The sequence below is a fragment of the Coffea arabica genome, chromosome 6c (assembly GCF_036785885.1).
Source record: "Coffea arabica cultivar ET-39 chromosome 6c, Coffea Arabica ET-39 HiFi, whole genome shotgun sequence".
NCBI lineage: Eukaryota > Viridiplantae > Streptophyta > Magnoliopsida > Gentianales > Rubiaceae > Coffea > Coffea arabica.
Genome location: NC_092320.1, coordinates 56,796,370 through 56,822,977, shown reverse-complemented (window position 1 = coordinate 56,822,977; position 26,608 = coordinate 56,796,370). Strand labels below are relative to the sequence as shown.

At 37.7% G+C, this 26,608-nt stretch overlaps 3 protein-coding genes across 4 annotated transcripts in view; all 3 read left to right on the top strand.

The window, feature by feature from the left end:
• The window catches only part of LOC113691506 (pentatricopeptide repeat-containing protein At5g57250, mitochondrial-like), a 37,826-nt gene extending 17,727 nt beyond the window's left edge, over window positions 1-20,099 (top strand). The window contains exon 5 of one of the 2 annotated variants that reach the window (XM_072053943.1): window positions 19,982-20,099. The gene's annotated coding sequence lies outside the window, so the exon portion shown is untranslated. Of the gene's footprint in view, window positions 1-2,626; window positions 2,976-19,981 lie in introns of those variants that run through there. The other variant, XM_027209658.2, reaches the window with a different exon arrangement.
• Window positions 5,560-6,303, top strand: LOC113693330 (protein ALP1-like). The gene is made up of 2 exons (XM_027211885.2): window positions 5,560-5,871; window positions 5,941-6,303. Exons 1-2 carry the CDS (start codon window positions 5,560-5,562, stop codon window positions 6,301-6,303), a joined length of 675 nt encoding a protein of 224 aa, XP_027067686.2.
• Window positions 20,100-20,660: 561 nt separating the features above from the next.
• LOC140008820 (uncharacterized) lies at window positions 20,661-23,408 on the top strand. Its single transcript, XM_072053711.1, has one exon. The coding sequence runs from the start codon at window positions 20,661-20,663 to the stop codon at window positions 23,406-23,408; it is 2,748 nt and encodes a 915-aa protein (XP_071909812.1).
• The last annotated feature ends 3,200 nt before the right edge of the window (window positions 23,409-26,608 follow it).

Genomic DNA, 26,608 nt, shown 5'->3' with positions numbered 1-26,608 from the left:
CGGTCTTTGGGCCATTGGATCTTTGAAAATCGAGTCTATCAAGTGTGAGCCTTTGGATCCACTTTGTTTGGATAGATTATTTCTAGTTTATTATTTCCAAAAATCATTTAGCACGCAACTTTTGACTGTAGATATTACATTGACTGTTGTTGGAAAGTTATAATTTAAGGCATAATTCAGAAACGGGTTTAGATTAGACAGAATAAGAAAAAACTTCATTCATGAAAGAACAACACAAGTGAGACCCTTAATACTGGTCAACACATTTGGTCTCTTGGATGTAGTGGACTTGGAGGCCTCATGTTTCATTTCTACACACTGAATCATTAGCCATGACATCAACAGCATACTAAGAACTTAATTTTTCTTTTTGTTTGGTTTGTGCCCTCCATGCTTTTTATTTATTAATTTCACAATTATATTAGAATCAAATAATTTCAATCATAGGAATCAAAGTAGCAATTGTTAGCCATTGTGAGATAATAGAAGACATGATGGATCTTTGTTTTCAATCGCTATCATCGCCTATTTTTATAGGCTGCAAAACTTGTCTTCTTCCATTGTTTCACGCATTGTGAACCAATTCTGGACAATTTGTGAATTTGTGGGTAGTGATTGTCTCCTAGTATGGTGAAATTGCACAATTGACATCTAGCTCCACCTCTTCGAGGTTGCAAAATAGGTATCATCTAGATGCTCATTTTGTATGCAGTTATGAAGTTCATAACATTCAATAACAGCATTAACTTGGGTTGTCACCATGTAGTTAAGCACAGCGTTCTTGAATATGGTGAATTTTTCTTTAGAACAATGAAGCATCGTTCGATTACATCACGCAGAGTAGATAATTAAAAAGTTTCTTTGCAGTAGTAAATGCTCTCGTCATCATCTGCTAATATTTGCTTCTTGTGTCATAAATGGAGATAAAAATTCAGGTAGACTGCAATAAGTAGAATCGAACAAGTAGGACTTTCATGCAATATTATCAAAAAAAGGCTTAATGAAGAGTATGTGTCATTAAGACATAACTCATAAGAGTGTAACTCAGTACATGAATCCCATGTCATGATCGAACATAACACATTTTGGAATTGTACCCATGCCTATTGGTATACATCAGTTGCTCGCCCTCAAAAACTGAAACAAGTATGTGTGTCTTATCAATAGTACGACAACATTTTACAAAGAGCACTATGATCACCATTAAAATATGCATGTGATATTTGGTATGACATAGAAATTTTTAAAAAAATGTGTCAAATCGAACTATGTCGTTTTGTATAGACGTTTTCAATTTATAGCAACTTACTTGAAACCATAGATAAACTTTGGGGTTGTTCAAAACTTTTGGATGGACATTGTCTTGACATTTTGGTTTGATAATGAACTATGCAAAACTACATAGCCTTCTAAGTATCTCTTGAATGTTCCTATAGACAATTTTTGCTGAGTGGTTAAATCTATCCTCTATTATCCGTATGCAATGATTATACTAGGGTCATTGTCAAATGCTCATCTATTGTCACTTGTTTGTGGTGGCTTTGTTGTACAAACCCATATTCCATTAACAAATAGCATAATCTCATAAACGGGTCCACATTGAACCTACAAACATCTAAATTCTTGTATTGAGTCCAGACATCAACTCAACCATCCAGACTCCGTCACTTGACGACGAGATCCTCTAGGAAACCCTTGTTATAGGACCCCTGTATTCCTCAGCATATGGCCCGAACAAAAGAACAACATCGGCACCAAAGAGCAAGTTGTCTTTGTCGAACGAAGATTAGTCCTCATCTAAGTTATAGACATATAGTAGTCATCCATACAGCTCTCCAGTACTGAAAAGGTCTCCTGATAACTTGGGAAAAGGATGTTGTCAAGAGATGTTCGACATTTGTCCTACTACTAGTTGCAAGCATTTATAAGAGAGAAAATCAACACTTGGACCACATACTGTAGTGGGTAAATAGCGAACTGGTCCATCAGATTTCCTATTAGTGGGCAAATAAGAGTTTTACTAACCTCAGATTTAAAATGTCCTACCCCCAGAGTGGCATGTTGGCCTGTCTCTTGCAGACACAAAAAATTGCCAATTCAAATGCATGTAAATCCTGTAGGACCTAGACATTAAGTGATTGACACTAAGTGGTTGAGTTGATATCCTAACACAATACATGAATTATAGAGGCTTGCAGAGTTAACATGTATTCGTTTATGATGTTATGCTCTTTGTCAACGCAATATGAATTTGTATCACAAAGTTATTATAAATGGGTGACTTTGACAATGACCTTGGTTATGCTTGGTCATAACCAATGTATGTGGACTATTAACGGGTAGATTCAATCATTTCACATAAACCATTCCTATGAACATTTGTGAGGTATTTAGAGAGTTATGCAGATTCGTATCAAACTGAGGCACCATGACGAAATTCATCCAAAAATTTTGAAATACTCGAGATTTTATTCGTGGTTCTAGGTAAGCTATTGTAAATCAAAATGTTTGTGCAAAATAACATAGTTCGATTTGACAAACTTACATTTTTCTTTTTTCTTTTGAATTTCTGTATCATACCAAATATCACATGCATATTTTGATAGCATCCATTTTGTTTTTGTAGAATGCTATTGATGGGACGCATATACTTGTTTCAATCCTTGAGAGCGAACAGGTGCAATTCTAAAATGTATTCGGTTGTACAATTACGACATGCGACTCGTGTGTGTGTGTGTGTGTGTGTGCACAATTGGAAGGATGTGCGTGGGTTTTGGGTGGGTCCTAATCACTTTCTCATGCCTCCCAAGTATACGGCTACATTCTTGTGGGTCATGTCTTGATGACACCTATACTATTCATTAAGTGTTTTTTTTTTATAATATTGTAGGAAAGTACTACTTAATTGATTTCGCTATCACAATCTACTTGGATTTTGATCACCTTTTATGGGACATCAGGTAAATATTAGTGAATGATGATGGGGGCATTTGCTATTATAAAAGAACTTTTTAATTACAGATTCTCAACTATGCATAATGTAATTGAGCAATTCTTCAATATTCTAAAGAAAAGGTTCACCATAGTAAGAGATGTCGTGATCAACTACATGACGATACCAAGTTAATGCCGTTATTACATGTTATGCAATTCATGATTTCATATGGGATGAGCATCCAAATGATACTTTGCACACCCTAGAGAAGGGGAGTTGGTTATCATTGGTGTAATTTTGTCATATCTGGAGATACAGCCGCTACACACAGATCTACAAGTTATCCAAGGTTAATAGTTCACAATACGTAAAACAATGGCGGATGACATGTTTACAATCTATAGAACTAAACAACGACAATAATTGGAAACAAAGATTTGTCACATCTTCTATTTTCTGACAACTGCTGCTTTGATTTCTATGTTTAGAATTAATTGGCTTTAATGTAATTGCGAAATTAATAAATAAAGACCGTGTTTGGAACACGAGTTTTTTGGAAGTTTATCTAAAACTTTACTGTAGATCACTGTAGAAGTTGTAGAAAAACTTACTGTATAAGCTTTTAAAATTTTACTGTAGCAAAAAAATTTTATTTTTTTTAATAACTTAAAAAAAAATTAAAAAAAAAATTTTTCTGTAGCAAAAAATTGTGCTCCATATTACTGTAGCAAAATCATTATGACTTTTTCAACTAGCTTGCGTCTAAATAGGTAAACATGGAGATTTTCTTATATTTCACAGTAATATAGAATCTCAAAACCTGTATGCAAATAATTTGTTATAGCAAAATAATTTGGAGAAGTTGGGAAAATATTACATTCATACAAGTGAAAAGGAATCCGATAAACAAATACATGACCAGAAGACTTCAATTGCCACATGACCAAATATTCATCCTAAATATTAAAAAAGGGTCATATTATACAAAAAACTAGTTCGGGCTACGTGGGAATCAAGTAATCAGCGTGAAAATTAAACGTGGCAGCCATATACTACTCATTTCGGTGAAGGTACATGTGATCAGCCATTGCATTTCGTAATTCCTTCCAATCATGGAGTGCTTCTGGAGTGACGTGGAATGTGGCATTTGAGCTCCCCCGTTACCTCCGTCATCCATATTAGTTTAATCCATCAAGTAGACGTTATATGGCTGCATCTCCCTAATGAAATTGTGCAGTACATAGCACGCCACTACAATGTTCCTCTGTGTCTCAATAGAATAGTTTTTCATAGGACCTTCCAAAATTTTGAATCTCATTTTTCATATCCCAAACGTCCTCTCTATTACATTCCGAATCGAAGAATGGCAGCGATTAAATAATCCTTTCTGTGTAGTCTATGATCTCCCTCTTGGACCACTCTTGAAAGGGGTCATGAAATTTGGCATGTGTCTGTATATTGCATCAATTGCGTAATATTTTCAACCGGTGGTACGGAAAATACTGCATCCGGATTGGAAATAACATCCAATAAGACACGACTATCATGGGCACTACCTTCCCAACCAGTTCTGACTTATACGAAACTCATATCGTGGTCACATGCGGCTAAAATATTTTGTAAAATCGTGCTCTTTCTGTTACGAAAGACATCCTGTTCCTCTCTTGGCACGCTTGTCGAGACATGGGTTTCATCAATAGTCCCAATGCAGTCCTATATATTGAATCTTTGGTAAATTAAACATAAATTTAATTTATTAGTTTTAGGATGCGGGGCACGTACCGTAAATTAGGGATCCGAGAATGAGTAGCATCTGTGTTTCTATGTTAGAGTGCAATAGATGTTAATTGGACTAAGGGCTGGCACAGCCAACGCACGTGTCGATGAATTGTTTCGGTGGAATGTTGGAATCGCTCACCTAGCACTCTTTGTATCAAATCATGGCTCACGCCATATAAAGCAATTGTTATTCCTTCCTCTAAAGTCACTTTATCACAGGGGCCTTCAGTAATGTATCCACCTTCTCGCAATATGTGGCATAGTTGAACAAACGTGGACATATTCATGCGCATGTTCTCGAGCATCCTAATGCACTTTCCCTCCAACAGTTCATCAACCCAACCCTCACCTGACATAGCACTTGTATGGACTAGCTGCCTTGTCCTTGGTACCTAATGTGTTTGAAAGTACCACGATAGTATTAGCACAGCAGTTGCGACTTATCTTGCATCATCTGGGTCATCTAAATTCGCTTCAAAATTTGGCGAAGTCCTAGCCATTTATACTTGGTTTGGGCAACACACCTGCACCTTGAAATAAAATGACGGATAAGTATCAAATTCCTAGTTTCTGGTTCATTTGATGCTTATCCGTCATTTTATTTTAAGGTGCAGGTGTGTTACCCAAATCGAGCATAAATGGCTAGGGCTCCGCCAAATTTTGGAGCGAATTTAGATGACCCAAATAATGCAAGACAAGCCGCAATTGCTGTGCTAATGCTATCGTGGCATTTTCAAATACATCAGGTACCAAGGACAAGGCAGCTAGTCCATACAAATGCTATGTCAGGTCAGGGTTGGGTTGGCTAGCTGTTGGGGGGAAAGTGCATTAGGATGCTCGAGAACATGCGCATGAATGTGCCCACATTTATTCAACTATGTCACATATTGCGAGAAGATGGATACATTACTGAGTGCTCCTGTGATAAAGTGACTTTAGAGGAAAGAGTAGCAATTGCTTTATATGGCGTGAGCCATAATTTGACACACAGAGTTCTAGGTGAGCGATTCCAGCATTCCATTGAGATAATTCATCAACACATGTGCCGGTTGTGTCAGTCCTTAGTCCAATTAGCATCTATTGCATTCCGACATAGGAACACAGGTGCTACTTATCCTCGGATACGGAATAGTAGACGATTTTATCCCTGGTTTAAGGTACGTACCCCGTATTCTAAAACTGATAAGTTAAATTTATGTTTAATTTACCAAAGATTTAATATGTAGGACTGCATTGGGACTATTGATGGAACCCATGTCTTGGCAAGCGTGCCAAGAGAGAAACATGATGTCTTTCGTAACAGAAAGGGCACGGTTTCACAAAATGTTTTAGTCGCATGTGACCACGATATGAGATTCGTATATGTCAGAACTGGTTGGGAAGGTAGTGCCCATGATAGTCGTGTCTTATTGGATGCTATTTCCAATCCGGATGTAATATTTCTCATACCACCGGTTGAAAAATATCACGCAGTTGATGCAGTGTACAGACACATGTCGGGTTTCATGACCCCTTTCAAGAGTGGTCCAGGAGGGAGACTACACAAAAAGGATTATTTAATCGCCGCCATTCTTCGATTCGGAATATAATAGAGGACGTTTGGAATATGAAAAATAAGATTCAAAATTTTGGAAGGTTTTATGAAAAACTATCCTATTGAGGCACAGAGGAACATTGTAGTGGTGTGCTTTGTACTGCACAATTTCATTAGGGAGATGCAGTCATATGACGTCTACTTGATGGATGAAACTAATATGGATGGCGGAGGTAACGGGGGAGCTCAAATGCCACATTCCACGTCACTCCAGAAGCACTCCATAATTGGAAGGAATTACGAAATGCAATGGCTGATCACATGTACCTTCACCGAAATGAGTAGTATATGGTTGTCACGTTTAATTTTCACGCTGATTACTTGATTCCCACGTAGTCCGAACTAGTTTTTTGTATAATATGACTCTTTTTTAATATTTGGGATGAATATTTGGTCATGTAGCAATTGAAGTCTTCTGGTCATGTATTTGTTTACCGGATTCCTTTTCACTTGTATGAATGTAATATTTTCACAACTTCTCCAAATTATTTTGCTATAACAAATTATTTGCACACAGGTTTTGAGATCCTATATTACTGTGAAATATGAGAAAATCTCCATATTTACCTATTTAGACGCAAGCTAGTTGAAAAAGTCATAATAATTTTGCTACAATAATATGGAGCATAATTTTTGGTTACAGAAAAAAAAATTTTAAGTTATTAAAAAAATAAATTTTTTTCTACAGTAAAGTTTTTAAAAAACTTATACAGTAAATTTTTCTACAGTGATCTAAAGTAAAATTTTAGACAAACTTTCAAAAAAATTCAAGTTCCAAACGAGGCTGTTGTTTGGTGAATGAAACTTTTTCTTATTCTGCCTAATCCGAACACACTTCTACGTTATGACTTAAATTATAACTTTCTAACAAAAATCAACTTAATATTTATTGGATCAAAAATTGTGCCAAATGATTTTTGAAAATGATAATCTAGAAAAAACCTATCCAAACAGAGCATGACTCCGTTTGGATTAGCTGTTTTTGGAGTTGTTTTTCAAAAACAGCACTGTAGCATTTCGTTTTTGAAATACAAGTCCGTTTGGATTGGTTGTTTTTGGGGTTATTTTTCAAAAACTATATGAAAAACTTTTATTGTAGAAGTTTTTTGGATTATTTTTAGAGGTATTTTTAAAATATATTTTTGGGTATTTTTATAATTTATAATTTTTATTTTTTATTTTTATATACATCTATGCATTTATAATACATTTATAAATATTTATAAATAAATATATTTATATATTTATATAAAAATAGATAAATATATTATATTGTATATAATACATAATATAAATATATTTATAAATGTATAAGTGTATATTATTATAAATGTATAAATTATAAATTATATTATATAAATGTATAAACTATAATTTTTAATTTTTAAATTTTTATATAAATATACATTTATGCATTTATAATACATTTATAAATATTTATAAATAAATATATTTATATATTTATATAAAAATATATAAATGTATTATAAATTTATTATATTATATATAATACATAATATCAATATATGTATAAATGTATAAGTGTATATTATTGTAAATGTATAAATTATAAATGCATATTATATAAATGTATAACTTATAAATTATAAATTTTATATTTTTATATAAATATACATTTATGTATTTATAATACATTTATAAATATTTACAAATAAATATATTTATGTATTTATATAAAAATAAATAAATGTATTATATTATATATAATACATAATATAAATATATTTATAAATGTATAAGTGTATATTATTATAAATGTATAAATTATAAATGAATATTATGTAAATGTATAAATTATAATTTTATTAATATATATTAATATTATATATAAATGTATTAATATATTTAATATAAATGTACAAATGTATTAATATTATATATAAATGTAAAATTAATATTATGTATATTAATATAAATGTATAAATGTATTATATTATATATAATACATAATATAAATGTATATTATCAATATACATTAATATATATTGTGTATAAATGTACATTTATATAAATGTATAATATATTTAATATTTAATATATATTATATTATACATAATTTATATAATATATAATATTCATATAAATATATAAATATTTATAATATGTATAAATAAATATATAAATATATAAATAAATATATAAATATTTAAATATTTATAATATTTATAATATGTATAAATAAATAAATAAATAAATATTTATATTTTTTAAATTAAATAAAATATTTATAATATGTATAAATGAATATATAAATATTTAATATATATTATATACATTAATATTAATTATAAATATTATAATATTATAAATGTGGTGTTTATATAATATTTCAATTTGTAATATTTATTGTATATTTCATTATATAAATATTTATATAATATATAATATATATTTTTAATTTTATAATATACATAATATTGTATATATATAATGTAATATACATAATATAATATATTTATACGTAATATTCATTATTACATTATTACATATAATGTATATTATATATTATACATAACATTATTATACATTATTATACACAATAATGTACATAATAATATTATACATTAATAATGTATATATTATAATATAATGTACATAATATATTATGTGTAAATATTTACCCATTTATGTACACAATATTACATATTATGTATATTATATTATATTATGTATAATATACAATATTATGTATAATATTAATGTATATAAATATTTATATAATATATAATATATATAATTTTTAATTTGTATATTTCAATTTATATTAATATAATATATATATAATATACATAATTGAAATATACAAATTGAAATATACATATGGAGTTGTTTTTGATATAATGTTTGGATATGGTGTTTTTGGAGTTGTTTTGGAAATACACATTTATATTATATTATATATAATACATAATATAAATATATTTATAAATGTATAAGTGTATATTATTATAAATGTATAAATTATAAATGAATATTATGTAAATGTATAAATTATAATTTTATTAATATATATTAATATTATATATAAATGTATTAATATATTTAATATAAATGTACAAATGTATTAATATTATGTATAAATGTAAAATTAATATTATGTATATTAATATAAATGTATAAATGTATTATATTATATATAATACATAATATAAATGTATATTATCAATATACATTAATATATATTGTGTATAAATGTACATTTATATAAATGTATAATATATTTAATATTTAATATATATTATATTATACATAATTTATATAATATATAATATTCATATAAATATATAAATATTTATAATATGTATAAATAAATATATAAATATATAAATATATAAATAAATATATAAATATTTAAATATTTATAATATTTATAATATGTATAAATAAATAAATATATAAATATTTATATTTTTTAAATTAAATAAAATATTTATAATATGTATAAATGAATATATAAATATTTAATATATATAATATACATTAATATTAATTATAAATATTATAATATTATAAATGTGGTGTTTATATAATATTTCAATTTGTAATATTTATTGTATATTTCATTATATAAATATTTATATAATATATAATATATATTTTTAATTTTATAATATACATAATATTGTATATATATAATGTAATATACATAATATAATATATTTATACGTAATATTCATTATTACATTATTACATATAATGTATATTATATATTATACATAACATTATTATACATTATTATACACAATAATGTACATAATAATATTATACATTAATAATGTATATATTATAATATAATGTACATAATATATTATGTATAAATATTTACCCATTTATGTACACAATATTACATATTATGTATATTATATTATATTATGTATAATATACAATATTATGTATAATATTAATGTATATAAATATTTATATAACATATAATATATATAATTTTCAATTTGTATATTTCAATTTATATTAATATAATATATATATAATATACATAATTGAAATATACAAATTGAAATATACATATGGAGTTGTTTTTGATATAATGTTTGGATATGGTGTTTTTGGAGTTGTTTTGGAAATACACATTTACTGTAGCATTTGGAATGTGAAAAACAGTTTTTCAAAAACACCTCCAAAAACAAGGGATCCAAACGGACCCCATGTTTTTTGAACTTTTAACATATGTTTTTGTAACTTTGTTATGTCTATTTATCTTTCTTGATTTTGCATTACTCAAAAAAACTTTAAATTTTGAAAATTTTTTAATCTTACCCAAAATCTTCAGTAAAATACATTGAGATAACAAGATCTTTTTTCTAATATTTGAATTCTTTATATTCATAATCCTTTGACTTTAAATTCTCAAAAAACAATGACATCATCTAAGACAATTTTCAAATTTTCATCCTTCATTAATATTTTTTTTTTCCGAAACGTTAGAAATTTTATATCATAACCAAACTGTACAATGTTGGAGCAAGGGCTCCTATTTTTACATCAGTGCATTTAGCACTCAGGGGTGGAGTAATTCCACTCCATGTCACGAAAGTTTAAAAGAGCAATTTTGCTCAAAGTATAGCATAGGCTATCAATATCCACATTCAGCCTATCAAAAGAGCACATTCGAAACCACGAGGTCATTTTTTGTATGTCCTCTATTATCGTGGCTGTCTCTAAGCTCCTGGCTTTTCCAGCTTGTATGTGATCTAGCAGCTTCCTATCTTCAATTTGTATCTTGATGTCTCTCCATCCCTTCTTTGCTTCTTTGCTGCTTTCATCCTTCATTAGATCAGCCTAAAAATGTACGCACACACAAACATACAGAAATAAATAAAAAAATGTGTGTGTGTGTGTGTGTGTGTGGTGTATTTATTTATTTATATTTACGTTTGTATATATTGTTGATTTTCTACCAAGTATGAAGCGGAGGAAATGTTTTCACACTAAAAATGTTTATGAATGCAAAACGGTACCACATAAAAAGCGTACTTTCTGTACGAAATAAAATTAGAAGTACAAAAGAAAAAAAGGAAGAAAGAGAAATGAGGTGAGAGCAAGGCAACTTTTAAAAACCTGCACAATGCAGTCTTTGTTTAAAGGTGAAATTGAAGAACTAACTTGTCGACGTGTTAACTATACCATTTCTTTTTCAATAGTTAAAAAAAAATTACTTAGCTGATGAGTTAGAAATTAACGAGAAGCAAGAAGCTTATTTCTATAATCGTCGCAGTTTTCACTGAGTATTTGTTGATTGCAATGATAATATAGTAATCAAAATCAAGGTACTCACCATTAATCTCAAGTTGTTGCTACTGTTTACATGTATCATACCATGAATTGGTGAAGAAAGAAAACTGAGGGCAAGGATCAATTCTCTTGCTTCCTTTCTTATCTTTGGCGCAGATTATGAAGTAATAAAAGTCAGATTTATCGCTATTAGACCATGAAAATTGAGTAGTTGATACCTTGTCACCTTTAGAACAGTCGAGGTTTGGAGCAGACATTTCTGCATTTGTCCTCTAGCTAGTCTTTGCTGGAGATGGCATCTTGCAAGTTTTGTTCTGTTTTTGGCTTGAATTTAATCCATATCTTAAATGATTTGCAAAATTCCTGGAATCATGCTTGCTTTCTTTTTAGAGAAAATTGGAAAATGCACAGATTAATGAGAATAGGACTTCTCCCTTGAAACATGGAATTTTCAAAAATAGTCAATTGGAGGAGGATGAAACAAAACTAAAGTTGCTTGGGGACATGTAATAACAGAAATGTCAAGTGAAATTTTTCTTATACCATCTGGAATGTTATTAGTAGGGAGTCTCCAATTCTTTAGAACGTTTAACTTCGAAGAAAATTAAACAAGAAGAATTGATGAAAATTTATAAATGCTTGGGAATTACAATTCTTGTTAGTGATTTTCTGGATATTGTGGGATTCCAATTACAATCATCTGTATTTCTATTGCTAAGTATTAGCAAATATCAAATAAAGGTAGCTGCAAAACTTTGCCAGCATCTTTGAGGAGCTAAAATTAACACATTGGGATTGTTCTACTTTTGGTGCAAATTGTGCTGAAAACAAGTTCAATTATTGTGCTTCTTTTTTCTAACTAAAATTGGAAAAGAATATATAAATTGATATATCCCTAAATTAACTTTATTCTTAATGACGAGTTCAGTACCATAACTAGCGAACTGGTCCATCAGATTTCCTATTAGTGGGCAAATAAGAGTTTTACTAACCTCAGATTTAAAATGTCCTACCCCCAATGGCATGTTTGGCCTGTCTCTTGCAGACACAAAAAATTGCCAATTCAAATGCATGTAAATCCTGTAGGACCTAGACATTAAGTGATTGACACTAAGTGGTTGAGTTGATATCCTAACACAATACATGAATTATAGAGGCTTGCAGGGTTAACATGTATTCGTTTATGATGTTATGCTCTTTGTCAACGCAATATGAATTTGTATTACAAAGTTATTATAAATAGGTGATGATAGAGGAGACTTTGGCAATGACCTTGGTTATGCTTGGTCATAACCATTGTATGTGGACTATTAACGGGTAGGTTCAATCATTTCACATAAACCATTCCTGGGAACATTTCTGAGGTACTTAGAGAAGTTATGCAGATTCGCATAACTCATTATCAAACTAAGGCACCATGACGAAATTCATCCAAAAATTTTGAAATACTCTGAGATTTTATTCATGGTTCCAGGTAAGCTATTGTAAATCAAAATGTTTGTCCAAAATAACATAGTTCGAATTGACAAACTTGCATTTTTCTTTTTTCTTTTGAATTTCTGTATCATACCAAATATCACATGCATATTTTGATAGCATCTATTATGTTTTTGTAGAATGCTTGATGGGATGCATATACTTGTTTCAATCCTTGAGAGCGAACAGGTGGCATATAACAATAAGCATGAGGTGCAATTCTAAAATGTATTAGGTTGTACAATTACGACATGCGATTCGTGTGTGTGTGTGCACAATTGGAAGGATGTGCGTGGGTTTTGGGTGGGTCCTAATCACTTTCTCATGCCTTCCAAGTATATGGCTGCATTCTTGTGGGTCATGTCTTCAAGACACCTATACTATTCATTAAGTTTTTTTTTTATAATATTGTAGGACAGTACTACTTAATTGATTTCGCTATCACAATCTACTTGGATTTTGATCACCTTTTATGGGATATCAAGTAAATATTAGTGAACGATGATGGGGGTTTTTGCTCTTATAAAAGAACTTTTTAATTACAGATTCTCAACTATGCATAATGTAATTGAGCAATTCTTCAATATTCTGAAGAGAAGGTTCACCATAGTAAGAGATGTCGTGATCAACTACATGATGATACCAAATTAATGCCGTTATTACATGTTATGCAATTCATGATTTCATATGGGATGAGCATCTAGATGATACTTTGCACACCCTAAAGAAGGGGAGTTGGTTATCATTGGTGTAATTTTGCCATATCTGGAGATATAGCCGCTACACACAGATCTACCAGTTGTCCAAGGTTAACAGTTCACAATACGTAAAACAATGGCGGATGACATGTTTACAATCTACAGAACTAAGCAACGACAATAATTGGAAACAAAGATTTGTCACGTCTTCTATTCTCTGACAACTGCTGCTTTGATTTCTATGTTTGGAATTATTTGGCTTTAATGTAATTGCGAAATTAATAAATAAAGGCCCCGTTTGGAACTTGAGTTTTTTGGAAGTTTGTCTAAAATTTTACTGTAGATCACTGTAGAAGTTGTAGAAAAACTTATTGTATAAGTATTTTAAAAACTTTAATGTAGCAATTTTTTAAAAATTTTACTGTAGCAAAAAAAATTAAAAAATTTTTTTTCAAAATTTCTTTTTCTGTAACCAAAAATTGTGCTCCATATTACTGTAGCAAAATTATTATGACTTTTTCAACTAGCTTGCATCTAAATAGGTAAACATGGAGAATTTCTTATATTTCACAGTAATATGGAATCTCAAAACCTGTATGCAAATAATTTGTTATAGCAAAATAATTTGGAGAAATTGTGAAAATATTACATTCATACAAGTGGAAAGGAATCCGATAAACAAGTACATGATCAGAAGGCTTCAATTGCTACATGACCAAATATTTATCTCAAATATTAAAAAAGAGTCATATTATATAAAAAACTAGTTCAAGCTACGTGAAAATCAAGTAATCAACGTGAAAATTACACGTGGCAACCATATACTACTCATTTCGGTGAAGGTATATGTGATCAATCATTGCATTTCTTAATTCCTTTCAATCATGGAGTACTTCTAGAGTGACGTGGAATGTGATATTTGAGCTCTCTCATTACCTCCGCCATCCATATTAGCTTCATCCATCAAGTAGATGTCATATTGCTGCATCTTCCTAATGAAATTGTGTAGTACACAGCACGTCATTACAATGTTCCTCTGTGTCTCAATAGGATAGTTTTTCACAGGACCTTCCAACATTTTGAATCTCATTTTCTATACCCCAAACGTCCTCTCTATTACATTCCAAACCGAAGAATGGCGACGATTAAATAATCTTTTCTGTGCAGTCTGTGATCTCCCTTCAGGACCACTCTTGAAAGGGGCTATGAGACCTAACATGTGTCTGTATGCTGCATCAACTGCGTGATATTCTTCAACCGGTGGTACGGGAAATATTACATTCGAATTGGAAATAGCATCCAATAAGACATGACTATCATGGGCACTACCTTCCCAACCACCTCTGACATATACGAATTTCATATCGTGGTCACATGTAGCTAAAATATTTTGTAAAATCGTGCCCTTTCTGTTACGAAAGGCATCATGTTCCTCTCTTGGCACGCTTGTTGAGACATGGGTTCCATCAATAGTTCCAATGCAGTCCTACATATTGAATTTTTGGTAAATTAAACATAAATTTAATTTATCAGTTTTAGGATGCGGGGCACGTACCTTAAATCAGGGATAAAATTGTCTATTATTCCGTATCCAATGATGAGTAGCATATGTGTTTCTATGTTGGAGTGCAATAAGTGCTAATTGGACTAAGGGATAGCACAGCCGGCGTACGTGTCGATAAATTATCTCAGTGGAATGCTGGAATCGCTCACCTAACACTCTTTGTGTCAAATCATCGCCCACGCCATATAAAGCAATTGCTACTCCTTCCTCTAAAGTCACTTTATCACAGGGGCCCTCAGTAATGTATCCACTTTCGCGTAATATGTGGCATAGTTGAACAAACGTGTGCACATTCATGCGCATGTTCTCAAGCATCATAATGCACTTTTCCCCCAGCAGTTCGTCAATCCAACCCTGACATGACATAGCACTTGTATAGACTAGCTGCTTTGTCCTTGGTACCTGATGTGTTTGAAAGTGCCACGATAGTATTAGCACAGCAGTTGCGGCTTGTCTTGCATCATCTGGGTCATCTAAATTCACTCCAAAATTTGGCAGAACACTAGCCATTTATGCTGGGTTTGGGCAACACACCTGCACCTTGAAATAAAATGACGAATAAGTATCAAATGAACCAGAAGCTAACCAAAATTTGGCGGAGCTCTAGCCATTTATGCTCGGTTTGGGCAACACACCTGCACCTTGAAATAAAAATGGCTAGGGTTCATTTGATGCCTAGCTTCTAGTTCATTTGATGCTTATCTGTCATTTTATTTCAAGATGCAGATGTGTTGTCCAAACCGAGCATAAATGACTAGGTCTCTACCAAATTTTGGAGTGAATTTAGATGACCCAAATGATGCAAGACAAGCCGCAACTGTTGTACTAATACTATCGTGGCACTTTCAAACACATCAGGTACCAAGGACAAGGCAGTTAGTCCATACAAGTGCTATGTCAGGTTAGGGTTGGGTTGACGAGTTGTTGGGGGGAAAGTGCATTAGGATGCTCGAGAACATGCACATGAATGTGCCTACGTTTATTCAACTATGCCACATATTGCGAGAAGGTGGATACATTAGTGAGGGCCCCTGTGACTTTAGAGAAAAGAGTAGCAATTGCTTTATATGGTGTGAGCCATGATTTGACACAAAGAGTGTTAGGTGAGCAATTCTAGCATTCCACTGAGACAATTCATCGACACGTGCGCTGGCTATGCCAGCCCTTAGTCTAATTAGCACCTATTGCACTCTGACATAGAAACACAGATGCTACTCATCCTCGGATACGGAATAATAGACGATTTTATCCCTGGTTTAAGATACGTACCCCACATCCTAAAACTGATAAATTAAATTTATGTTTAAAGATTCAATATGTAGTACTGCATTGGAACTATTAATGGAACCCATGTCTCGGCAAGCGTGCCAAGAGAGGAACAGGATGCCTTTCGTAACAGAAAGGGCACGATTTTATAAAATATTTTAGCCGCGTGTGACCACGATATGAGATTCGTATATGTCAGAGGTGGTTGGGAAGGTAGTGCCCATGATAGTCATGTCTTATTGGATGCTATTTCCAATTCGAATGTAATATTTTCCGTACCACCGATTGAAGAATATCACGCAGTTGATGCAGCGTACAGACACATGTTAGGTCCCATAGCCCCTTTCAAGAATGGTCCAGAAGAGAGATCACAGACTGCACAGAAAGGATTATTTAATCGTCGCCATTCTTCGGTTTGGAATGTAATAGAGAGGACGTTTGGGGTATAGAAAATGAGATTCAAAATGTTGGAAGGTCCTGTGAAAAACTATCCTATTGAGGAACATTATAGTGGCGTGCTGTGTACTGCACAATTTCATTAGGGAGATGCAATCATATGACGTCTACTTGATGGATGAAACTAATATGAATGGCGGAGGTAACGAGGGAGCTCAAATGCCACATTCCACGTCACTTCAGAAGCACTTCATGATTGGAAGGAATTATGAAATGTAATGGCTGATCACATGTACCTTCACCGAAATGAGTAGTATATGGTTGTCACGTTTAATTTTCACGCTGATTACTTGATTCCTACGTAGCCCGAACTAATTTTTTGTATAATATGACTCTTTTTTAATATTTGGGATGAATATTTGGTTATGTAACAATTGAAGTCTTCTGGTCATGTACTTGTTTACCGGATTCCTTTTCACTTGTATGAATGTAATATTTTCACAACTTCTCCAAATTATTTGCATACAGGTTTCGAGATTTCATATTACTGTGAAATATGAGAAAATCTCCATGTTTACCTATTTAGACGCAAGTTAGTTGAAAAAGTCATAATAATTTTGCTACAGCAATATGGAGCATAATTTTTTGCTACAGAAAAAAAAAATTAAGTTATTAAAAAAATAATTTTTTTCCTACAGTAAATTTTTAAAAAAAATTCTACAATTTCTACAGTGATTTAAAGTAAAGTTTTAGACAAACTTCCAAAAAACTCAGGTTTCAAACGAGCCGTTGATTCGTGAATGAAACTTTTTCTTATTCTGCCTAATCCAAACACGCTTCTATTTTATGACTTAAATTATAACTTTCTAACAAAAGTCAACTTAATATTTATTGGATCTAAATTTGTGTGCCAAATGATTTTTGAAAATGATCTAGGAAAAACCTATCCAAACAGAGCATGTTTTTTGAACTTTTAACATATGTTTTTGTAACTTTGTTATGTCTATTTATCTTTCTTGATTTTGCATTACTCAAAAATACTTTAAATTTTGAAAATTTTTTAATCTTACCCAAAATCTTTAGTAAAATACATTGAGATAACAAGATCTTTTTTCTAATATTTGAATTCATTATATTCATAATCCTTTGACTTTAAATTCTCAAAAAACAATGACATCATCTAAGACAATCTTCAAATTTTCATCCTTCATTAATTTTTTTTTTCCAAAACGTTAGAAATTTTATATCATAACCAAACTGTACAATGTTGGAGCAATTTTTACATCAGTGCATTTAGCACTCAGGGGTGGAGTAATTCCACTCCATGTCACGAAAGTTTAAAAGAGCAATTTTGCTCAAAGTATAGCATAGGCTATCAATATCCACATTCAACCTATCAAAAGAGCACATTCGAAACCACGAGGTCATTTTTTGTATGTCCTCTATTATCGTGGCTGTCTCTAAGCTCCTGGCTTTTCCAGCTTGTATGTGATCTAGCAGCTTCCTATCTTCAATTTGTATCTTGATGTCTCTCCATCCCTTCTTTGCTTCTTTGCTGCTTTCATCCTTCATTAGATCAGCCTAAAAATGTACGCACACACAAACATACAGAAATAAATAAAAAAATGTGTGTGTGTGTGTGTGTGTGTGGTGTATTTATTTATTTATATTTACGTTTGTATATATTGTTGATTTTCTACCAAGTATGAAGCGGAGGAAATGTTTTCACACTAAAAATGTTTATGAATGCAAAACGGTACCACATAAAAAGCGTACTTTCTGTACGAAATAAAATTAGAAGTACAAAAGAAAAAAAGGAAGAAAGAGAAATGAGGTGAGAGCAAGGCAACTTTTAAAAACCTGCACAATGCAGTCTTTGTTTAAAGGTGAAACTGAAGAACTAACTTGTCGACGTGTTAACTATACCATTTCTTTTTCAATAGTTAAAAAAAAATTACTTAGCTGATGAGTTAGAAATTAACGAGAAGCAAGAAGCTTATTTCTATAATCGTCGCAGTTTTCACTGAGTATTTGTTGATTGCAATGATAATATAGTAATCAAAATCAAGGTACTCACCATTAATCTCAAGTTGTTGCTACTGTTTACATGTATCATACCATGAATTGGTGAAGAAAGAAAACTGAGGGCAGGGATCAATTCTCTTGCTTCCTTTTTTATCTTTGGTGCAGATTATGAAGCAATAAAAGTCAGATTTATCGCTATTAGACCATGAAAATTGAGTAGGTGATACCTTGTCACCTTTAGAACAGTCGAGGTTTGGAGCAGACATTTCTGCATTTGTCCTCTAGCTAGTCTTTGCTGGAGATGGCATCTTGCAAGTTTTGTTCTGTTTTTGGCTTGAATTTAATCCATATCTTAAATGATTTGCAAAATTCCTGGAATCATGCTTGCTTTCTTTTTAGAGAAAATTGGAAAATGCACAGATTAATGAGAATAGGACTTCTCCCTTGAAACATGGAATTTTCAAAAATAGTCAATTGGAGGAGGATGAAACAAAACTAAAGTTGCTTGGGGACATGTAATAACAGAAATGTCAAGTGAAATTTTTCTTATACCATCTGGAATGTTATTAGTAGGGAGTCTCCAATTCTTTAGAACGTTTAACTTCGAAGAAAATTAAACAAGAAGAATTGATGAAAATTTATAAATGCTTGGGAATTACAATTCTTGTTAGTGATTTTCTGGATATTGTGGGATTCCAATTACAATCATCTGTATTTCTATTGCTAAGTATTAGCAAATATCAAATAAAGGTAGCTGCAAAACTTTGCCAGCATCTTTGAGGAGCTAAAATTAACACATTGGGATTGTTCTACTTTTGGTGCAAATTGTGCTGAAAACAAGTTCAATTATTGTGCTTCTTTTTTCTAACTAAAATTGGAAAAGAATATATAAATTGATATATCCCTAAATTAACTTTATTCTTAATGACGAGTTCAGTACCATAACTATGGAGGATTTTTTTTTTTTTTTTTAACAGGGGGGATGAGTTCAGACTGAGTTCATCTCAGGAGTTTCTAGACATAATGAACGTGAAATCATAGCTCCAATTATTGAGAGGAAGTAGAAACAGAGCAACACGGTTTTCCATGAGAAAAGGGAATCAGATGATAACTAAACAGACCACAATTTAGCAATGAATAGTGCAGAGGCCCCATTCTGGGCCCAGACACGTGGCAGCCCAGGAATGGCCGAGCTGGGCCTTGACCCTCAGACCCCTGGGAGCGGCCCCGGGCCGTACCGACTAGGGCTCCCAGGGGAGGCGAAGGTCCATCCCGAAGAGGTCGGGGGTAATTCCCCTGAGTGCGGGATACTATCTATACTGGGCAAATCCCGCGTCGTGCGGAGGTCGGACTCCCTTGCAGGTATAAATGATAACACACATCCACTGTACAAGGTACGCTCACTATAGGCAAATTACTCCCGGTTGTTACTACTTCCCGTGAACTCTACTCACCGGAAAACTAACTTGACCGTCGGAGTGCCCTCGGGGACCACCCTCGGGCCCCCTCAGTTAGCTCATCCTTTCTGTTTTGCAGGCTTGGAGTCAGCTCTGCCATCAGCGACCCGAGCTGATCAGGTCAGCTCTCCTAGGGGAAGTTCCGTGCTTCTTCAGTTGGCGCCGTCTGTGGGAAGGTAAGGTAAGTAAGATTGTGTTGATGGCCAGGACGCGATCCAAGCGCACGGCAGAGAGCACCGGCCCTGGGGGCGGTGAGGGGTTCCAGCAGAAAGAGGCTGGGGCGTCCCAGGGCGTCGGGGGCTCAGCCCTTTCAGGGGAGCGGAGGCAGCAGATCTTCCAGTTTGTGACGGAGAACCTCCCCATGCTGGAGGATATAATCCGGCAGGCGAAAGAGGGAGAGGGGGCTGGGGGTGCGCAGACCTCCAAGGCCAAGGGGAAGGAGAAGGAGTTACCCCCTGATCCTTCGGAGGATGAGTCGCGAGACCAACCCCCTAGGAGGAAGCTCCCCCGGACTCCTCCCCGCCCCCGAGCCTCGGTGGTCGGGGACAGCGAGAGGTATTCCCGCGACAGGTCCGCGAGGAGCCATCCCAGAGGCCCCTCTCCGAGGAAGCCCACACGGAATGGGTTCGAGCGTTCCCCGGCTCGGTCTGTCAAGAGCCGGCCCCGCGACCCCCTTTATCTGGACCCTGCTCGGGATGAGCTCGAGCAGATCTTGAGGCCCCGGCCATACGAGGACAACTATGCAACCTCGCCTTTTACCCGGGAGATAGAGGACTACCCCCTACCCCGGAGGTTTAAGATTCCGAGCATCGAGATGTACGATACCTCTACGGATCCAGAGGACCACCTCTCGGTCTTCTTGACGCATATGCGCCTGCAAACCGCCGCGGATGAGGTCTGCTGCAAGACCTTCCCCATGTTCCTAAAGGGGAAGGCGAGGCTCTGGTTCCAGGGGTTGAAACCGGGGTCTATACGGAGCTTTCCCGAGCTGGCTCGGCAGTTTGCAGCCCAGTTCGTGTCCTCGAAGGTCTACGCGAGTAACGCAACCCACCTGATGTCCATCAGGCAAAGGCCCGACGAGTCACTGAAGAATTTCATGACCCGCTTCAATGCGGAGAGTTTGCAGGTCAGGGACAGGGATGAAAAAGTGGTGATGGCTGCCTTCACGAACGGGTTCAGGGTAGAAGAGTTTTTCTACGACCTGGCCAAGAAGCCTCCCGTGCACCTGGAAGAGCTCCTTCGCAGGGCGCACGAGGCTGCTAATGCGGAGGAGGCAGGTCGTCTGAAGAAGGAGTCAGATCGGGAGCTCGGGGATCGGAGAGGTCGGACAAACCCCCCGGAGAACAAGGACGCCCCGTCCAAGAAAAACGTCTTCGACCGGCTCTCGAAGGAGAAGGCCCCTGCTCTGCCGCCACTCCCAGAGAAGACCTACACCCCTCTAACATGGCGCAGAGCTCAGATCTTGGCCGTTATGGAGGCGGAAGGACTAGGAGATCGGCCGCCAAAAATGGGGACGCCCCGAAACAAAAGGAACCAGGACAGGTACTGCGCCTTTCACCGCGACGTGGGACACGACACGGAGGGATGCTGGGCCCTGCGTAAGGAGATAGAAGACCTGATCCAGCGCGGCCTTTTAGGGCGGTTCGTGCGCCGACCAGGTCAGGAGCCCGGGCGCAGCCACTACGGAGACAGGCACGAGGGACGGCGTCGGGACGGCCCAGAGCGGCGCGACGCTCCTCGGGGCCACTCTCCCGACCAGGACACCCAAAACCTGGCGGGAGTGATAAACACCATTGCCGGAGGTCCCACAGGGGAGGACAGCCATGCAGCTCGGAAGAACAAGCGACCACCCCCCAAAGGGGACGATTCCTTGAAGCGCTTGCGCATGGATGAGGAGATCACCTTCGGGCCAAGGGATGCGGTCCCCCTGGCTTCTGGGAACCATGAGGCCATCGTGATAGACGTTGTCACCAACAACTATCGGGTGAAGAAGGTGTATGTCGACCAGGGTAGTGCGGTCGACATCATGTTCTACAGGGTGTTCAAGGAGCTCGGATTAAGGGATGACCAGCTCACCCCGGTCCGGACACCTCTGGTGGGATTTACCGGACTACCCATCAGCTCGGAAGGGATGATCACCCTGATGGTCACAGTAGGACAGGCTCCCAAATGCCGGACTGTTCCCGTCAACTTCGTGGTGGTCAGGCAACCGTCCCCGTACAATGTGTTCCTGGGGAGGCCTGCTTTGAACGCCCTCCGGGCTGTTTCCTCCACTTACCACCTCAGCGTTAAGTTCCCTACCCCGGGAGGGATAGCCGAGGTGCGCGGCGACCAGGAGGTAGCCAGGGCTTGCTACCTGGCCACACTCCGGGGGCAGGAAAAGGTGGTCGCCCAGACGACCTGTTTGAAGTCTTACATCCCGGGGGATGAGGCCCAACAGTTGGGCACCCAGGATGAGATTGAGGAGTTCCCCCTAAGGGGGGATTGGCCCAACCAGGTTCTCCGCATCGGAGCCTTGTTGCCCGCCAAGGAGAAGGAAGACCTGAAAGCTCTGCTAAGATATTACTCCCAGGTCTTCGCTTGGTCGGTGGATGACATGCCGGGGATCCCAACGGACCTGGCAGTCCACCACCTTGACGTCGACCCTCACTTCAAGCCGGTGAAGCAGAAGAAAATGAGTTTCGCCCCTGAGAGGAACGAGGTGATCAAGGCGGAGGTCGGCAAGCTGTTGGAGTCCAAGATCACCCTGGAGGTCTACTACCCGACCTGGTTGGCCAATCCGGTCCTAGTCAAGAAGGAGGACCAGACCTGGAGGATGTGCGTAGACTTCACGGATCTTAACAAAGCCTGCCCGAAGGATTGCTTTCCCCTGCCTAGAATCGACAGGTTAGTAGACTCTACTGTGGGTTTTGATGTTTTATACTTTCTGGATGCTTTTAAGGGATAGCACCAGATAGAGATGGCTGAGGAGAATCGGGATAAGACCTCCTTCATCACTGAAGAGGGGACCTACTGCTACAGAACCATGCCGTTCGGACTTAAGAATGCGGGGGCCACTTACCAGCGCCTGGTCAACAAGCTATTCCGAGGCCAGATCGGCAGGAACATGGAGGTCTATGTGGACGACATGATCGTCAAAAGCCGGACTGACCAGCGGCTCATACCCGACTTGAGGGAGATCTTGAACATCCTGCTGCAAAGCCGGATGCGCCTAAACCCAAAGAAGTGCACCTTTGGGGTCAGGTCGGGAAGGTTCCTTGGTTTCCTGGTGTCACGAGACGGAATCCGGGCCAACCCGGACAAGCTCCAGGCCATCGTGGAGATGGCCCTCCCAAGGAACGTGAAGGAAGTCCAGCGGCTCACGGGGAGAATGGCAGCCCTGAGCAGGTTCCTCTCGCGTTCCGCGGTTCGAGAACTACCCTTCTTTCGAGTCTTAAAAGCGCCCAAGGATTTTCGTTGGACCGAGGAGTGCCAGAAAGCGTTCGCCGACCTGAAAGCGTATCTGGCCGAGCTGCCAACTCTGACCGCACCAGAGCTAGGGGAAACCCTATTCCTATATCTGTCCACCTGCAACGAGGCCGTTAGTGCGGTCTTGGTGCGGGAGGACAGGGGGGCCCAGAGGCCGGTGTATTACGTCAGCAGAGCTCTGCAGGGGCCAGAGACTCGATACTCGCCCGCCGAGAAGCTGGTCCTTGCCTTGGTACATGCTGCTCGCAAGCTCCGCCCTTACTTCCAAACTCACAGCGTTGTAGTCCTGACAGACCAGCCCCTACGGCAGATACTCACCAAACCCGAGGTCTCGGGCAGGATGACCAAGTGGGCCGTCGAGCTGGCCAAGCACGACCTTAGCTATCGGCCCCGCACCGCGATCAAGGCCCAGGCCTTAGCAGACTTCCTTGCAGAGGGGGCTAACTTAAACCAAATCGAGTTGGCCCCGACACCCACGGACACCCCGGCGGAGGAGCCTTGGGTGCTGTTCGTGGACGGCGCCTCGAGCAGGGAAGGGAGCGGAGCTGGCCTACTGCTCACCTCGCCAACCGGAGAAGAACTGACATACGCGCTTAGGTTCGATTTTCCGGCATCCAACAACGAGACAGAATATGAGGCCCTCCTGACGGGGCTGCGGATAGCCCACCAGATGGGCGTCACCGCAATCAGAGTTCGGAGCGACTCTCAGCTCGTCGTCCTCCAGGTCCGCGGGGAGTACGAGGCCAAGGACGAGGTTATGAAAAAATACCTGGCTAAGGTACGGGAAGCGATGGCCCTGTTCAGAACATTTGAAATAGAGCGGGTGCCGAGGTCCCAGAACAAGCGGGCAGACGCCCTCTCGAAGTTGGCGTCTTCCTCATTTGCTCACCTGAGCAAGGAGTTCTTGGTAGAGGTGGTAAAACAAAAAAGTATCGATCGGGTCCAGGTCCTGGCTATAGACAGCTCGGCCACCTGGATGACGCCCCTCATAGATTTCCTCAACTCGGGTGCCCTCCCCGAAAACAAAGCCGAGGCACGCCGAATCCAGCTCCGGGCTGCCAAGTACGCCTACACCGGGGGTACCCTCTATAGGAGGTCGTATTTGTCCCCCTGGTTAAAGTGCGTGACTCCCGAAGAAGGTGATTACGTCCTGCGCGAAGTCCATGAAGGAATATGTGCGGCACACGTAGGATCTCGGGTGTTGGCCAAAAAGTGCCTCCTTTTGAGCTACTACTGGCCCTCTGTCTTCCGAGACGCAGCAGATCTGGTCCAGAAATGCCGAGCTTGCCAGGTACACGCCTCGCTGCGTCATCAGCCAGCTCAGGAGATGATTCCCATCCATAGTCCTTGGCCCTTCGCTCAATGGGGGATAGACCTCCTGGGTCCCTTCCCCCGAGCCCCGGGGAGATATGAGCACCTCGTGGTGGTCATTGACTACTTCACAAAGTGGGTGGAGGCGGAGCCCCTGGTCTCTATCTCGGGGAAGGCAATTCGGAAATTCTTCTGGAAGAGCATAGTTTGCCGGTTTGGGATTCCGCATGTCCTGGTATCCGACAACGGCCGCCAGTTCGCCGAGAACCCTTTCCGGAGCTGGTGCGCTGAGCTCGGAATCAACCAACACTTCACGTCGGTTGGTCACCCCCAGGCCAATGGTCAGGTGGAGAACGCTAACCGAACTGTTCTGCAAGGGTTGAAGACTAGACTGGAGTCCGCCCAATCGAACTGGCTGGATGAGCTCCCCAGCGTCCTCTGGGCTTACCGTACTACGCCCCGGACGGCTACCCAAGAGATCCCGTTCTCCCTAACTTACGGAGTAGAGGCGGTGGTGCCAGCGGAAGTCGGACTTCCCTCACCCAGAACACAGAACTTCGTGGCAACCTCCAACGAGGAAGAGCTTCGGTGCAGCTTGGACATGCTCGAAGCCAGGCGTGAGGAAGCGGCTGTTCGGATGGCTAAGTATAAAAGCCAGCTCGCCCGCTATCACAACGCCAAAGTGAGGACGGTACAGTACCAGCCTGGGGACCTCGTCCTAAGGAAGAACTCGATCAGCCGAGCTCACAGTTCCAACAAGCTCGACCCAAATTGGGAGGGCCCCTACAAGGTCATTGAGGTAGGTCGGGCCGGTTACTGCAGGCTCGCCAGCATGGATGGATCCGAGGTACCCCGTACTTGGCACTTCTCCAATCTGCGATTGTTTATAGCATAGGGTGGCCTAGAAATTCGAGTCTGTACTTTGGAATCAGAATTCTTGTTTTCTCAATCAATAAAAGCCTGAATTTACAATTTCACTTCTACTTGTACTTGTTTCATGGTCACATTTTTTACGAGTCTGCACCTCACACTAGCACACTAAGCGATCTCTCGCTCAATGTCCTAGTGGGGGGCTAGGGGTACGGAGCGGTCAAGTGTGAAGTGTTCGACCCAGGAGGTCGGCACGAACACACTCAATGTTTAAAGTGTGAAGTGTTCGACCCAAGAGGTCGGCACGAACGCACTTTATGTTTAAAGTGTGAAATGTTCGACCCAAGAGGTCGGCACGAGCGCACTTAATGTTTATGAACTGTTCGACCCAGGAGGTCGGATCGACAGAATGGGAGCAGGCAAGAAATGCAGAATAATCCTCAAGTTTTATACATGCATTCGAAGCCTATCTATTACAAGGCTTACAGAGTCTCTGAG

What these genes read in the sequence shown, in the direction of transcription:
- LOC113693330 (XM_027211885.2), top strand. Translation starts at nt 5,560, where the DNA reads ATGCGCATGAATGTGCCCACATTTATTCAACTATGTCACATATTGCGA. An exon ending in GATTTTATCCCTGGTTTAAG is followed by an intron (nt 5,872 to 5,940) that starts GTACGTACCCCG and finishes TTTAATATGTAG; the next exon opens with GACTGCATTGGGACTATTGA.
- LOC140008820 (XM_072053711.1), top strand. Translation starts at nt 20,661, where the DNA reads ATGGCCAGGACGCGATCCAAGCGCACGGCAGAGAGCACCGGCCCTGGG.